The sequence below is a fragment of the Lissotriton helveticus genome, chromosome 9, assembly GCF_964261635.1.
Source record: "Lissotriton helveticus chromosome 9, aLisHel1.1, whole genome shotgun sequence".
Lineage (NCBI taxonomy): Eukaryota > Metazoa > Chordata > Amphibia > Caudata > Salamandridae > Lissotriton > Lissotriton helveticus.
In genome coordinates this window covers 1,214,305,539-1,214,323,111 of record NC_136070.1, presented here as the reverse complement: position 1 = coordinate 1,214,323,111, position 17,573 = coordinate 1,214,305,539, and the positions used below count along the sequence as shown (strand labels likewise).

Here is a 17,573-nt window from a genome sequence, read left to right as displayed (position 1 = left end):
TGCCAGCTGCAGCGTTTAGGCCCTTGTGAGTGTTCCCAGGGGCCCAGCAAGTAGTGGGCCCCTGCATCGTTTAGGCCCCTGACATTGAGACTCAGGGCGTTCTAGCCCCAACGAGGCCAGTTGGCCTAGGGACTGCCACAGAGGGTGGCTTATGTAGGTTTTGCGCAATTGTATGGTTCTTGCACCTCTGAATGTGATTTCTTGCATCATGTCTTATTCCTGCACCTCTGAATGCTTTTAGACATCATGTGACTATTGCGCTACTGTATTATTCTGGTACCTCTGAATGTAATTTTATTGCATCATGTGCTTTATTCTTAACACCGCTGAATGTGTAGGTTTATACATTATGTGTTTCTCTTTACTACTCCTCTGAATGTATATTTATGCATCATGGGTAATGTGTCCTTTCTTAGACCCCTAAAACGCTGTGTGCTACTTAGGTGGTTTTCCTTTACTACTCCTCTGAATGTGTTTCATACATCATGGGTAATGTGTTCTTTCTTAGACCCCTAAATGCTGTGTGATACTTAGGGGGTTGTTCTTCTTAGTACAGGTGGTCCTAGTGAGGTCCTGGTCCCCTGCGTGACAGTCTCTTAAGGGGTTTAGGGTTGCGTAGGTGGTACTTACCTGTTCCCAGTAGTTACTGGATGTGATCTATAACTGTTACTTTGTGTTACAGTGAAGTTTCTATACTCTTATTCTAATTACTGACAAGTATTTCTATATCTGCAAAGTGTTTATTCAGACAGTGGCCCATGTGGCCCTGTCTTGTAAATAATCCCTTGTGAATATTGCTGTGCCAGTTGGCACAATGTCCATGTGTAATTTCTATCTGATATGTTTTGACAATACAAAAGTTATTTTAATATAACCTTGTGTGGAGTCTCTTTTGTGGTGTACCTAGTATGTTGTTGCTGTTGTCCGCTGACGCAAATGCTTTACACATCGCCTCCGAGTTTAGCCTAGACTGCTCGTGCCAAGCTACCTAGAGGGTGAGCAGGGGTTATCTTGGCGTGCGACTTCCTTGCCCTGACTGGAATGGTGGTTTCGGCCTGGCTTTGGCGTCAGCCTTAGCCTACCCGAAATAGTCGGTTTCCTACAATGCTCGTCTAGCATAGGGTGCCTTAGAGTAGGCTTAAGAGCTTTTCACCTCACCCTACGGTGACTAGATGCTGTTCTGGAAAGGACCATGAAGGAGCAGTGCAAAGATGCTCCAACCCCCAGGCAAAATAATAATTTGCCACTGGAGGTCTCGCAATCCAGTAAAAAAGCCCATTTTAGGACAATATCTGATTGTGTGTTTGAATGCACCTGTGTAGCAACGTTAAGGGGCCATACGAATAAAGTCCTCTGCAAATGCACATACCGTATATTTATAGATACTTGATTGATTATATTGTTCTGTGGATATTTACGTTTTGTAGCTGCCTGGTGCACACTCGTGTGAGAGAAACACATACACACTCAGTTATACTTACAGGATGTCAGTTACAAACTAATTCTAGTCACGAAGAAGTGAATATTGCGTCATATGCGTAAACACATTAAAGAACGAATGTGTGTCTTTGTATAGATTTTGGTGTGTTCTGCTGTGTGTATTTTTTTATCTTCCTTATTCTTATGGGTCGGCTGTGTGTTTGTGCATATTGGTGCACATCTCATGTGCTGCTGAGTTTGCTTGGTTGTATCTTTACTTTTCTCACTGTATGTTTGTGCTGTTTTCTCTACGTATACTTGTGGCTGGCGTGGGTGCACGTGTATCCATGCCGTCGGTCTGTGTGCGTGCTAAATGTATGGTGACTGTGCGCTCACTCGCATCTGTAAATGTGTTTGTTTGTGTGCGTGCGTATCTGGTGGTTGTTGTGTGTGGTACCATATTTCCACCTCCCTGACAGGGAGTTCGTACTGTTCCTGCGGGCTACAATGTGTCAGTTGTTACACAATCCGGGGGGAGGAGCCTAGACGTGCTCTGAGCTCCCTCGATTCCACCCTGCAGCAAAGGGAGAAGGAGGGAAGGGCAGAGGACGGGGAGGGAAAAAAAGCAGAGAGCGGAAGGAGAGAGAAAACGGAAAGAGAGAATAAAGCAAACACCACCGCCTCCTGGCCGGCAGCAGGCTCTGAGTGAATGCAGACCTGCACACAGACACACACACGCATCCGAGCCAGGAAACTCGCGCCTGGCATCCCTGAGCCCGGCCAGAGCCTGCAGGAGCGGTGCAGCGGGAGCGCAGGGCATGTGCAGCGACCCCCCTGCAACCTGATCTGCGGCTGGAGAGCAGCCAGGCCAGCAGGCAGGAGCGTCCTCGCCCTCCCGGGGGTCTGGGTGCAGAGGGGGGGCTAAGCTGCTCCTCTCGACCGGCGTCTTGCTGCTTCTTGGAGCCTGCTGGTTGCAGTTCAGCCGCCTGGCTGGAGATCTGTTTGCTTGCAGGTGGCTTCTTGCTTTTTTTTGTGCCTGGCAAGGGAGAGGCAGGGACCCCCGGATTCTGCTGCTGGTCTGTGGTTTCTCCCCTTCCCCCTGTTTTGCAAATGAAGGGGGCTCTCCCCGGATCAGAAGCAGGGGGGCAGGGGCTGTATAATCTCCGCAGTGGAGCGAAAGAGACGAGCTGGGAAGGGGCAGTGCCGGAGTGAGCACTCTCCAGTCAGCAGGGCAGTTAAACAGGGCAGGGCAAGGGGAGGCCCTGGACCTGCCCTTCACTGGAGCCTCTGCCCCAAGGAGCTGCCCGCCCTAGATCTGCCCATCTGAGGGGGCAACCACTCCTGGAGATACCCTCCACCTCCGAGGCTAACCTCCCTGGACCACCGCATCCTTGGAGACACCCTTCTCCGGAGCTGTCCACCCTTTGGAGGTACCCCCTGACCCCTGGAAATACCCCACCTGGATTGTGCCACCCTTGGATACCTACCCCTGGAGTTTACCACCCCTGGAGCCACCCATCCCTGCACTGGAACACGAAACGGGCCCCCCTGGAGCTACTGGAACAGTGGTACCCCCTGGAGCCACCCACCTCTGAGCAGGAACAGGGGGCACCCCTGGGATCTGAGGGCTGACAGACCCCGGCCAGAAGATGTCCCGGTTCAAGAAGGACAAAGAGATCATCGCAGAGTATGAAGCCCAGATCAAAGGTCAGTGCGCCCTGCTACCCCCCTCAAGCCCCCCCCTGCTCTGTTTTGCCATCTCCCCCTCCCTCCATCGGATGAGGGGGAGATGGACCCCGGCATCGGTGCAGTGACAGGGGCCGGTAAGGCACGGAGCTCACGCTATGGGCAGTAAAACCTGCATTGCAGCTGTGTGTGAGGGCAATTACGTTGGCTCGGAATTCCTAAAATGTGCGCTGCCGCTGACAGGGGCCTGTCACCCCGAGACACGCATGATGGATGAGGCTTTCTCCCGGTGAAATCAGATGCAATTCCCTAGGCTGGCGGGGTGGAAATATATGTTGGTCCGAGTGGGCACCCTCCCAGCACGGCAGTGACAATGCATGTAATAGTGTTCCGCCCACACTGAGCGCACACGTCCATATTAAGGCTGATATGTAAATACGTGTTTTTATCAGTTATTTTACTTAGTTTTCACTTCCCTTCTCCGCGGTGATGACATATATATTTTATTATACCCATCACTTCTGCACATTTTTCCATGCACTTTTTTTTTATGAATCGCCACCTCGCCTAGGTTAAAGAAGAAGTGTATAAGTAATTATTTCACCATATAATTAATGAGGTGCACGTGTGACATTCACATGGGCTCATACGGGTACTGTTTATCCACACGCAGTTAGCACAGGCTGCTAATTGCCCCTCTGTGCGCATGCGCAGTGCGCGCGGCAGCGGAGAGGAGGGCGGGGGCACGCGCGTGCAGCTGCGCAAGGTGTTTCCTCTCGCGCGCGAGGCTGCAGCACCTCTGGGGTTCTGTCCATGAAGGATTCCTCTCCCAAGGCCCCGTTTGGGTCTTCTCTGCAGGCGCAGGTGGAAAGAAACCGCAGCGGGGTTTAACCTTGCTAAAATTAGGAAAACTCTCCAGATTCGTGCACGGTCAATAGAAGAAACTTGATTGCGAGTGAAGGGTTCATAATTTGGCTATAAAAATGAAATATATATAGAGAGAGATTAACGTCTCTTCAAAATTAAAAAAAGGTGTATTTCTTTAGCATGTGGAAACTTTGACATTAACACATCACATTCTGAACAAACATATTTGGAAGTCCTTTCATTCCCTAATATGAAGAAAAAGGAATTTTGGTGAAATAAAATATCTGCCTAATATCATTCAATTTCAGAAAGGAAGCCACAATGTATTCAGGTTTTCTGGTTTCACTTTTTACAAATCAACCACTAAAGTTGTCTAACTTCTTTTGTTAAGCCTTTGTTTTTAGGTCTCGCCTAGCCAGGGCTTGCGCTGTCTCTTCAAGACATGCTGTGTTCAGGATATGGCATTTAAGCTCCGCCCATTACCCCCTCCCATGTATTTTATTGGCTCCTTTGACAGTCTTTTGGAAATGGTTTCTTTTCATTAGTTCATTTGTTTAGTAGTCCCTCCTTGGTACCTACTTTTCTCCTGTTGTAACCTCCCATAAATAAGGACTACCCGTTACATGTCTTGTTACTCAGTATGTTTTATTTACTGTTTGTGAGCACTATAAAAAATAATTACGTTCTCCTAGCTACTGTTGCTCTCTCGCTCCCCAACCTGCCCTGTTTTCCTGACGCAGCACGGCGCCTGATCATGGACACAGCAATTTAATATTTTGAAGATGCTCCCTCCCCTCGCTTCATGGCCGGCCGCCACGATTTATGCTTGGTAGAACTTTTGAATGAGTTGGTTTCTTTTTAAGCGAGCACGCCCATTTCTTTAGTTTTGCACAGTGCTGCACACCTGCACGCACTATGCTGCTTCACAGCTGGCCACCGTGGTACATACTTGCTAACACTTTTACATTTGTTTCTGTAACTGACCGCGCAACTTATTTTTGCAAGGCGTGGCACTCCTGCACACGATATGCCCTGGTGACTGGACGGTTTTCTTTTGTTTTATTTGCAGCCAGTACAAGTTATCCGGCTTACCAACATACCCGTCCAATTTTCCAGACTCAAGAGCGGCAACCAATGATAAACGCCGCACTTTCTCTTTTAAAGATACTCCCTCCCTGCTTTAGGCTGGCTGCTGCGCTTCATGCTTGGTAAAAGTTTGACATTACTTACTTTATGTTTAAGCAACGGCAACCCTTAACTTTTAATCGCTAGCACAGTCTAAGTGTGAGACGCTGTGCTTTCTTTTTTAAAAACACATCCTCCCTGCTTTACGGCCAGCCGCCGCACTACATGCTTGGTGAGTGATTAAAGTGATGTGCACTACACTGATCGGTATTACCTGCAGATTCAGCAGATACATGGGGAACAAGTTGCTGTAGCAACGTTATCACACACTGTCCCACATTTAATGTGCTGGCACGTGCCTTTGTTTTGCACGGCGCGGCACTCATGCATGCTCTCTAGGGTATGGACCTTACTCCAGTCTCGCCCAGTCACCACCAGTAGTCTTGCAACTGCAACCACTCCAAAAAGTGAGATCAGTGCTTACACAGCAGTACCCATACGCTATACGCACCAGGGTCTTCTTGTTGCCTCCCTATCCGTCTGTGGGTTAATACATACATACATCACTACTGCAGTTTCAGAAAGGTGAATATTTCCCTCAAGCTTCTTAAGTTAAAAACATTTACATTGCAGCGCCAATAGCTCTAACTCTAAAAATGCGAGACCTATTGCATTGCAAATGCTTGTTACCTTTTTGGACTTTTTTGTGCAGTTTTTATACAATGCAATCTTGACCCGTAAATAATATCATAAAAGGTCACATTCATTTTTTAAGGCATGGGAAGATTAAATGATTACCCCAGAATCCCAGGATGTGGAACCTAAGCAGAGACCCGAACCTGGTTCTCCAGTTCCAAAATTGGCAGCTCTAGCTGTAATGTCTTATCCTGGGTATAGCAAGAGTAGCAGGCAGAAGCCATGTGAAGGCTCGGCTTGTTGTGGGCTCGACCCTCCAACAGGACCTAGAGCTGAGCCAGAACCAGGCTTCAGGCCCGAGCTCTTCAGTGGCTCACCTACCTCTAATATAGAGGCTTTTTGCCTCCAAGGTGCCTGCCAGGGTCGGACTGGCCGTTGCGGGCACCGGGCAATCCCCCGGTGCGCCGCAAGGGTGGCCGGTTTTGGGCCCCAGGGGGCCGTTTTTGTTACAGGGCCAATTTTGCATCATAGCTGAAAAAATCGTCTGAAAACCGGCCCCGGCAAAGAGCTCGGTCACAACCCCAACCTCCCCCCCCCGGGGGCTGGCCGAGCACTTTGCCAGGGCCGGTTTTGGTTCCCAGTCCGGCCCTGGTGCCTGCATACTTGCTGGGTTTTCCTTTTCCAATCTTTGCCTCAGATAACAACAACTCCCAGAATGCTTTATTTTGCTTATTGAAGGGCAAGCACTGGACACTTGCTTTGATGTGGTTGCTCAGACTGAACAAGCACCTCCCTTCAGCGCCTTGTGGCCCTTGCGGGTGAGTAGCGTGCTCTATAAATGTTTTGATTGATTGATTGATATAACTCCCAGAATGCATTGGTTAATTTAAGTAAGTGCAATGGTTTGTTGAATAAAATCCAGGGCCTGGTAAAAACGAGTGCCTCAAGACTACAATCCAGAGAATTAATGAATTTATTATTAGTGTCATTCAGTTGACATAAACTGAAACTACAGCTCCCAACATGCATCTGTTTTCTAAACGATGTCCCAGGATTGCCAACATGACGCTGTGTCTATTCAGCAAATGACTGCCCTTTTCTAGAAATATTGTCATCTAATTGGTCCGGTGGAATAACTCCAATGCTGGGCATGTTTCTTGTTGACATCGAGCCATTTGGCTCGATCGACAGGCTTCAGTTAGTGAAGTTGTGCATCACAAGTCTGTTCATTCCTTCATTCAGTCTGGACCGCTGCAGTTAGTTATTTTCTCACCTCCTTAAGTCTTTGTCAAAAATCAGATGCCTTGTGATTTCAGGGTCCCAAAAAGTAGCTCTTCTTTTTCCTTGACAATAGTACATATGCCCTTTAATAAGTATCAAGAACTTACACATACTGATGTTCATTGATTTCCGAGGAACACACGGAGAGCTCGCCTATTTACCAGGGCTCTGTCTGAGTTGTTTATCCAGTCCAGGTACTTACTATGCATTTATGGAGTTGCCGTCCTCATTTTATAATTGGATCAAACAGGACTACAAGTACCAGAATTCAAAGAGAAAAAAAAAAGAATGAGCAGCTTAATGAAGCACGCATGGAACTAGGAAACATGAGAGCTGTGTACATGCATTGCTGCTCAGTAGACTAGTGTTGTGTTGTAAATAAACCAGAATATGGCACCTGGTATGGCTTTTACCGGTTATAAAAAAACTTTAGTATCTAAATATGTAACACAGGGTTACTATGCCATGCCTGCACTTTGGCTCAAAATGAATGCCTTTATTTGCCCGCTCTGGGAATTCTGAAACTTGTAGTCTTGGTTTAGGTTACCGAAACACTTTGGGTCAACACACCTAAAAAAGATTTGTGAAAGAACAATCCAGGGCACAGATTATATCAACGTTGCAGTGGTGCAAAAATAGAGTGAAACAACTTTAGAGTAGTTTACTGCTTATGCCACATAAAAGACAAATTTAAATCCAGTCCATATTACAGGAATATTTTTGTACAGCTGCAAAAATAACGAAAAAAGATTGTACCACAATTGCTAAGCATATAATACGCTTTTCTACATTTCCTATTATGTAAAAACAAAAACACATGAAATCAGTTTGCCCCATGTTTTGCCTTAGTGAAAAAAAAGAGTGCAAAGCTTCGCTACTCAAGCAGCAAAAGTCAATCAATCATTCAATCAGGGGTTTATAAAGCGCGCTACTCACGTGCGAGGGTCTCAAGGCGCTGTGGGGGGGTGCAGCTCTGGATCAGTGGAAGAGTGGAAAAGTGGTGCACATCATTTGCATTTTTGCAACAGTGTAAGGTTTTTGGAGTGAAGCCTCAGAAATGGAAAATTGTGTCCTCATGGCATGAGATCATATAATGACCATCGTCAAACTTGACAAGGATCTTCTTTCATGGATGAAGGGTTACCAGAGTACTCCAACTCAGTCACCAGTGCTTGTTGTTTCCAGTTTTGTGCTTTCAAACAAATCAGTGCATTCTGGGAAGCTGTACTCTTGGCTCAGTTCAACAGGCCTAACACTCAGAAAGCAATGCTTCGAGAAAAGAATGCGTAAGGCTGGAAAATGTGTGTGTTGGTGACATGAAGTCATCTGGTAACTCTAGGCTGGCATCAACACGCGAATGCTTGTCCAAGGATGGAGAGCTCATATGTTCCCCTCTTCAAGAGCTACTCATCCAGTCCATGCCTTTCCATTCTGATACGTGTAGCCCTACATTTTCAGTAGGATAAGAAGGACCTGTGCTTAGAGCGCTCAAGTTTCCAAGTTCCATGCATGAGTAATCACCCAGTCCAGATTTTTTTTTACTTTGCACCCAGTCCAGATTTTTTTACTTTGCACCCTGGGATGTGTAGTCATGTTTTTTTTTAAAGAATATACCTGACAAATTCCAGAATGGAAATTAAAACATGGATTGGGGAAGCCTCTCACACTTGGATCTGGTAAACTTGAGTGCTGTAAGCACAACGAAAACAGTCTGGCCTAAAATAACTACTCCTAAGTACAATCAGGAACCCTGAGAGCTAGAGGACGAGGAGAGACCTGCTATGAGGAGCTGGAAAGGAAGGGTTTTAGCTCTGTTGTGAACGAGATTGGAGTAGGATCGAAAAGAAAGAGACTAGAACAAATATAACTCCTGAAGGAGCATATTATAAGGGTTCCGTGGGCCCCTCAGGACTCTTGTACGATTGGGATCACTACATGGCCCCATGTCACTAGGAAAATTACTTTTCCATTCCTGGATTTTAATTGATATATTATTGTTATCAGGTGTGTTGGTTCAATGGGCTCAGTTAATATGAGTGATGACTATAACGCCCAGATTTCAGTAAAAGTCCAGAAATGGAAAAGTGGTGTCCCGGTGACATGGAGATATTTGGTCATCCTAGGTGTGATGCACCTGCTGCACCATTGATAGCTACGTCCCTGTAATATTTTTTCTGTCTTTATAATGCAGGGACACCCACATTCACAACTCAAAATGCTGCTTCAAGCATTCTTCTCAGCCCTCACCCAAGAGCACACAGAACCCCAGTCCTGCAATTGGCCCAGTTGCTATGTGTTACTATCAGGGCAATGTTCAAGGCACATTGCACAGCCCACAGAGTCTCTCAAGGAAAAGGAAAGCTATACCTACAAGTTAAATTCAAGTAATACAAACCAAAGACGACACTGTGCTCCAGGCTTGTACCACTTATCATACCGCCTTACCATAAGAAATCCGTAGGAGACACTGCTTTCTCAGTGCAAGCCGCCAAGCTCTGGAACTCACTACCAGCCAACAATTGAAGCACCCAGGAGCATATACACTCCCAAAGACAGTTGAAAACAGGGATATTTCTAGATAATTGCACCACCCCAGACCTCACCAACAGAGGCCAGAAAACACTTGCACCCCCATGCGTAATCCTCAGTGTAGAGCCCACAGATAGGAAACGACCCAACAAGCAAACTGCTTCGATAATGTATGAAAGGCAGAACTATGTTTCTCTGCGGGTGAACAGCGTTTACAACGCAACTTTTACAACAAACTACCTTTACCACGCAACTTTTACAATGCGTGCTAACGACATACATCCTTCTCTGCGGCATTATATAGTTATGTACTTGCATATATATCAGTTATGGCCAGGGCCACTGGAATTATGTGGCAGGGGAGGGCATATTTAAGCGTCAGTGTTGAGTAGATTTTCCAGAAAGATAAGGCGCATTACGAGATGTAATGTGGCACATTGTATGATAGTATCACTTCATTATTCTATCATTTTTAAACTTGTTAACACTGTCTGGGCATTGCTTGAAAGTCGTTAGTATGAGTACAGTACCCAAATATAGCATTATGCAACAGAAAAGTGACCAGTCAAGCTTTGCAAAGGGCCTTCCATCGAGCAGCAACACGTGTCATTGCATTTTTAGTAACTTTTGAACCGTTTGAGCTGGGAACTATGTTTTTTTGTTAAACTCTGCAGATTATTCAGCAGATGGTGGAGTATGTGGTAAATGTTGGAAATCTATAATCATGCAAAAAAGTAGCGGCCACACAAACGCATAATTACAGAAGCCCTGGTTATGGCCCAAACTAACTCCAAGTCCATAATACGCTGTGATCAGCAAAACAATGTAACTTCTACTCTTACATTCACATAAGACATATTTGCTATGAGGGTTGTCTATCCTCTGTATTGTTCAGCCTAAAAAACAGATATTACCAAATGAACAGGCACAGAAGAACTCAAGAGATTTGTCACACACTGCTGGATAATTTGAAGGAGTTTATACAGTCCACCACTGCAGGTCCAAAATATCTATACACTCTGACCGCTTCTCGACATCTCACAAAGATGCTCAGATAGATCTCTCCCTACAACCATACCAGCTCAGGGACACAATTATGCATAAGGTCTCAGATTCTACAACCATGTGCAGTAACCAGCTAAGCATACTATATCATATGATATACAAGGGACCTGCAGAGGTGCTGTTCAAAGCTAACCGCGTACTGAAAACCATGACTGAGCGTCGGTCTCTCATACGTCATCATCCACCACACCGCTACGCCCCGCGTCCCATAACATGATAACCACACTTGAGTGGTTATCACGCACAACATGGAAACACTTCCCACATAGGATCAAAACAAAGAAAACACCCTCCCAACCATACTCCCTACAGAGTGTGGTGTGCTACACATGTAGGCCAGCGCTTTAGCACTCATCATAGGGGTTATAAGCGCTATAAAAATTACTGCAATACATTATAATTAAGGCTCCCTGTTTTCCGTTTTTACGGATTTTTACAGATAAATACAGACAGAAAACAATGTGTTTTCTGTCTGCATTTATATTTAAAAGTGGATAAATACAGAAAATTGCGCTTCTTTGAAGTAAATCTCCATGCAGTCTTTAAAGAATTACAGGCCAGAAGCTGAGCAGTTGGACAGCAAGGGAAATTAAAAAACAGGATGAAATTTCTTTCAATAACCGAATATGTCAACATACATATAATGATAGTATTTACCAGTGGATGTACCGTTATGTAATATTTGGCAGCTTAAATAGCCAAAAAACAACAGACATCATAGTATGAGTGTGCGTCTATCAGTTAAATAGATACGAAAATGTACAGTTTTACAACTTCATACATACGAAAACCACAAAATAAATATGGATAAATACAGATAAAATGGCCAAAAAAGAAATATGGATAAATACAGACTGAAATGGCCCAAAAATAAATAGCATAAAACCGGGAGCCCTAATTATAATGCAAAAACAGTTGAACTACAGGTCCCCGAATGCTAAGCGCTACGAGTCCCGGAATGCAAAGCGCTACTGGCAAAAGGCCAGGGCTCGAGTCGGGGTACCACGCGGGTGGACGGCGTACCCCACTTATTTTACTAGGAGCTCGACAACTAGAGCAAAATGGAGCCACACATTCACTCTTTGGCCTCTCTGGGGCGAGATCGGAGCTCATTCAGAACGCTGCTCACGCGCTGGCTTCTCTGATGCAATCGCATCTAAGGGGTGGCAATGGTGCAATCCACCTTTCGTGACGTCACTTCCTGTCGTGACGTAAGCGTCCCTCCACTTCTTTTTTTAGGACTTGTGCCCTGCAAAAGGCGGCTAAGGTTGCCGTAAGGTGTCACGCATGAGTCAGACATCATGGAGTCCCTTGGCAGGACTGACTCGGGGTTCCTCATGAGAGCAGAAACCGCGTCCGCCCTCGGAGGCCAGGAATAATTCTGTTTTGATTTTCCGAGTGCTTGTGGTTTATTAAACCGTGAGCTGGCGCCGCCGGAGCAGCGTCCTTCACAGGCCCTTGATTGGGGGTGTGATCGGCCTTGCGCAAGGCGGACTGCGGATGAAGGGTCCCGGCTATGGGGCCGCCTGTCCTGCATCCTGTTGTGTGGGATAAACGCGCAGCACGTGCTCGGCGGAGGCCTCTCCAGAGCGCACGTGGTCCCTCATTAAAGAGTCGCTTGGACTCTGCCAGTTGCACTTGGACGGAGATCCGTCGGTCCCTGGACGCAGTGGTCACGGTGATGCCGTCAGCAGCCGCAGCAGATGGGGCTGTGATTGATGACTGGCCCCGGGGGACCGGGGTCCTGTTTATTTTTGGGCGTTGGGCCTCTCTGATTTCTCAATCTCCTCGTCACCATTCACTACACATATTGTTTTGATGTCTGTGACCATTTTAATCACGTTATGATGGTTTGGGGACAATATTGGGGGGGGGGGGGGGGGGTAAATGTGTGAGCAACCCCGTTGGATGGAGGAGCCCATAAACTGTCCAGAGGCGCTAAGCAACTATGACCCATATGTGGCTGCCCTTTGACCCCCTTGTCACATGTGACACGTTGATTCAATTCTGCCTGGTGCACATTGATTGAGGTTGGGATTTTTGAGCCCGTACATGTTTCGTTAAAAGCAAAACTACAAGTCCCATAATTCAATTGTGTGTTGGCTAAAAAGCCAGGATCACTTGACCAGCACTGACTTGGCGCCACTAGTACATTGGTGATGCCTTTGACAGCCATGATATGGTGCAGGTGGTCAATAACCTAAAATCCTCCGGTACATTTCAGCTCCTTTCATAAAGTTCAAGCCTCGGTATGCAGTCAACAATATTTTGCATTCTGGAGAGTATGTCCATTTATTTTCCAACAGTAATGTGGGCCTGTAGTGTTTGAGCCTCATATGTATTTCGTGACCCCATGTCACACGTGGCACTTTAAGCCTCTCTCAACTCATTAGCCAACATTGCACACATTGGCCAACACAAAGCTTCCAGTATGCCCCATTTCATGTATAAGGGGCTTATGCAGTCCCAGTTTTTTTTCTGCATTCTTGTACTTGTAGTCTTATTTTTCCCCATCAGGCATAACGATTACAAATCCCAGACTGCACATAAAGAAACTACGTACATCAGGTACTCTTGTTGACGTGGTACATCTCGAGAACTCCATGGACTTGAAAGCGTCTATATCACTAAGGCCAGCGTGCTCCAATCCCTGGCTTTCGTCTAAAATGCATTGTGGGAGTTTTAGTCCTAGCCCACTTCGGTTGATTTTAATAAGCACACTTCAAAACAATGATTTGAGAAACAAAGGCCCTGTCCTTGAAAATTTACCCTTGGGGCTCCACCAATAACACCTGCAGCGTATTCCGCTCATTATAGAGACCAACATGCGCTCTTACCCATCACTTTAGGGCTCTTCGTCTGTACTGAAGTAGGTTTTCTCACTGCCCACCTGCAGCGAGAAGCCAGTTTGTAAAGGGTTCATTGGCTGCCATGCCAACAGCATCCTCTACGTGAAGGTCTTTCCCAGAACGTATTGTTCGATGAAGGGAAGGACAGCCCATGTCGAAGATATTCCAACACGCGTTTGGTTGTGTGTGCAGGTGCAAGGCTGCTGTTACTCTGCACAGGAGGACAGGAACAGCATATGTACTGTGCTGTGCTCCCTTACTGTCTTTACTTCTAAAAGATGGCCTTACTCTATGCCACAAAGACCGTTAAAATTCTTGTAGTCTGAAAGGCGGCGCCATTTTGATCAGCTATCAGATGCATTGTGGGTAATCTCATCCCAGGTCTGCGGCCTGCAGGAACCTTTGTACTGTATGCTAGGAGACAGCAGCTCTACTATCTACATGGCCCGGGGAGGGATATCCCAGTGGTCCCTCAGCAGTTGGATGTGCTATAATCAGGGCTCGAGTTGGGGTACCACGCGGGTGGACGGCGTCCCCCCACTTATTTTACCGGTAGCTCGATAACTATAAACTGCAACTGAATGCAAGCCACCTGTCGTGACATCACTTCCTGCCATGACGTCAGCGTCCCCCCACTTCTGTTTTTTAGGACTCGTGCCCTGGCTATAATGTAGTGTACTTGGCACCACTGACTATCAACAGTGCATACCACAGAGTGTGGTTCGCAATCACTTGTCAAGCAAAGCAGTAATGTAAACCCCTCCCTGATGGGTGAGTGCCTTCAATCGCCCCTGCCGATACATGCACCCCACCTTCTCTCGGTAACAGGAAACAAGCCTCTGATGGTGCAAATCGGCCGCAGCTTCTCTTTATTTACATACTGAATAAAGACAACACACAGTGCAAGTTATATCAAGCATAACGTTGTAATTTGCCAAACTGTCTGTCACTTCAGTCCAGTCCTTAGTCCATAACAGCACCTTGAGACAGCACCCTGAGCGAATGCCCCCTCTCAACAAGGGTCTAGCACCTCTCCTTCGGCCTCTGGTCGTCACCATGCTGCCAAGTGTTGTGGGCGGTCCTCGTGCCTGACCAGGGCTGCAGGTGCCGTGTCCACCCTCTGCTGACCCCAGGCTGACTCACAGCCTCCAGCATGTGCCCCTGCTGTAACGCATCCCAAGGGCACGCGCTTGAGCGACTCCACCTTTGGCTGTTGCGCTCCTTCTGCTGTCCCCGCCTTGCCTGAGCCTATCCGATATACGAGGCTGCGACACCCGTCTTACAGGTGTGGCTGGGTGGGCCAAATGCGAAGGCACATGTACTCTTGGGTATTGGGCCCCACACCCTCATATCCTTGTGGCGTACCCGGGGGACCCCCCTGCCGATTGGCTGCTTCAATCCAAGCTGACCAATCGGCACCTGGCCTATTCCCGGGCTTAGCTGTGGCCCGCTGTCGGTTCCACCCCTGGTAGGAGGTTTGTCACGCACCCCTCACTGGTCCAGCTGCGCCTCCCCGGCCCGCGTGCTATACGGCAGGTGAAGTTAACTTTGCCCATTTGTTTCTATTTAGCGAGGTCACGACCCAAGCCATACATGTGCACCAGTTCCATTACACAAGATCACATTCATTATTTAGACGCAGGGAGATTACGTGATGCGCCCAGAATCACAGGATGTTTAGCCGACGCTGAGACTCCCAACATGGTTCCCAAGTTCCAAAGTCGGCAGCTCTGGCCCTAACACCACATCATCTCCCTCATACCTCATTTCTTTTTGCCTTCATCACATTGGACCAGTTACCAGCAGTGGCCTGGACAGTTGTGACTGAATATGTCTTTAAAATAGATGTCAGATGTCTTCAAGGGTCATGATCTCCAAGGTTTAAAGCAGGGTTCTCCAATGTCGGTCCTGGAGGATTTTTAAGATATCCTCTTTTATCAAAATGTGGATATGCTAAAAATCTGGCATGGATCCAGCCCTCCAGGACCGACACTGGAGAACCATGATTTAGACAGGTGACATAGGCTCTGTACTCTTTTATGGTCTATCTGACCAGGTTTAGTAACAGGTCGTTCTGTGGACTGGGCTGATCAGTTGTGCAAGTAGAATGCAGGGGTTGATGTGCTTCCCAGTGCACAAGTGCATCGTGAAAGGGCATTTATAACATATGCTGTCGGGAAACACTTGGAGTTTTTTAAAGACTTTGTCAATCATATTGGACAGTGCTGTGAAAAAGAGAGCGGCCAGTGTTTGGCCCTCCATGGTGCGGGCACAGTGTAATGTTTTGCTCTAGTCTTTTTGGAATCTTCTCCACACACACAGCCCACATAGATCAGAAGCCCTGATGACTACTGCCGTGCAAAGAACTGCCTGCGTGAATAAAGCACACGTGTTTCCATAAATTGTTTGTGATTGATGTAACGCCCCAAGTGGGCACGGGTATAACCAGACATGGGCTCCTTGCTCACTGTGCCATGGGATCCAAGCTATTCCTCACTGATGAGGCCCAACAAGGCTGAAACCGGCCTCGGGTTGCTTGTGTTCACTTCCGCAGGGAGACTCGCCTGGCAGTTTGAGATGGACTGTTGCCAGGAGGAGCAGGGTCAGTACTGATTTGCATAAGGCAGGCCTTTGTCTAGAGTGGCATAGTTGGCAGAAAACAGAAGGCTGGAAGGCTACTGCTGTCCCAAGCGATTGCCAGTAGTTAGACTATTTTCAAGCATTTCTCCCATTACCTTTTGTGTGATTGATGCATGAAATGAGAAATTATGTGTGTATGAATTGAGGTCAAATGACTACATAAATTGAGTACAAATGTCTGCATGAGTTGATCTAGCGCAGCTGCTTGGACCAGTGTTTTCTGGCAAAACTGTAAGGAAGCAGCCCTTTTTTGAGCGATCTGATGCTTGAATACCTTCTTATTTCAGTTCAGCAGCAGCCTAAAAGCCATCCTTTCTTATTTTGCATGGGTTACCAAGCGGTCATTTCCCAGTAGCTCACAGTAAATGCTTTAAACCAAAGATATGAGTAAATTTGCGTGCCGGCTGAAGGCCCAGCTCTATCCCCTGATGCAGAACCTTTGTCTCTGAGTCTGCACAGCGGGGAAGAATAAATGTCCTTTTTTTCCTCCAAAACAATGAGCGCCTTTGTGGGCGGAAGGAATGAATTGAACAGGGCATTTGACGTCATTCCGCACACTTGCGTGGGTGCTTCCAATGCATGCATGGGAAGGGATATGAACAGGAGGGTGTTGAAATATCAAGAATGCTGAGGCAGGGCACATTTAGCCCACGGCCATTAGGGCACCACTTTCAGTTGCAAATCATTTTCACTGGCCTGGACTGCTGACACGCCCATTCGATGACAACGTTGGGTTGCCTTGGGGGCATCAACGTTGGGTTGTCTTCGGGGGCATCTTACTGGAGGCCGCTTTACGTCAATGATGGTGCTCTCTTCATTAGCTTCATGTCAGTGCTATACAGTACTATCCCTTTGGCTTCTTCTGGTCTATTATAATATGTTATAACATGGTGTTCTAAAATGTTATTACACTGTCTCATATCTGAACAAATTAGTCTCTTGAACCTTGATTGTGCATACATTTCTACCCGTTCCAAGGTGATGTTATTACTATACAAAGGACTCTGCAGAACCTTGAAACAATATACATTACTGTTTTTATGCAGGAATTAATTACTGTTCGAAGATGTTATAACAGGGTGTTCTAAAATGTTATTACACTGTATTATTTCTGTACAAGTTTGTCCCTTGAACTTTGATAATGCATACATTTCTAACTGTTCCAAGATGATGTTATTACTATCAAAGGACTTTGTAGAACACTGAAACAATATAGAGTGCTGTTATTATTCGGGAATTAATTACGGATGTACGTCGTTACAACGCATGCTTTTACAACGCATGCCTTTACGACGCAAGTTTTACAACGCAAGTCGTTACAACGACTTGCGTTGGGGGGCGCTGGATAGTGAATAGTTTAATTTACTATTCCAACTCCAGTCCCCGTGGATAGTAGGGAAGGTGTTGGATAGTAAATTAAAACTATTCCCTATCCTAGAGCGCCCCCCAGCGCAAGTCGTTGTAAAAGTTGCGTTT

The 17,573-nt window shown here is 46.6% G+C and overlaps 1 protein-coding gene across 2 annotated transcripts in view; it reads left to right on the top strand.

Annotated features, from left to right (window-relative positions):
- The first annotated feature begins 2,598 nt into the window (after positions 1-2,598).
- SRGAP3 (SLIT-ROBO Rho GTPase activating protein 3) overlaps positions 2,599-17,573 on the top strand; it is a 465,786-nt gene continuing 450,811 nt past the window's right edge. Inside the window, exon 1 of one of the 2 annotated variants that reach the window (XM_078661676.1) lies at positions 2,599-3,126. Coding sequence is in view for 1 of the 2 variants with exons in the window: in XM_078661677.1 (XP_078517803.1) it covers positions 3,069-3,126 (58 nt within the window). In the remaining variant the exon portion in view is untranslated. The remainder of the gene's footprint in view (positions 3,127-17,573) is intronic. The other variant, XM_078661677.1, reaches the window with a different exon arrangement.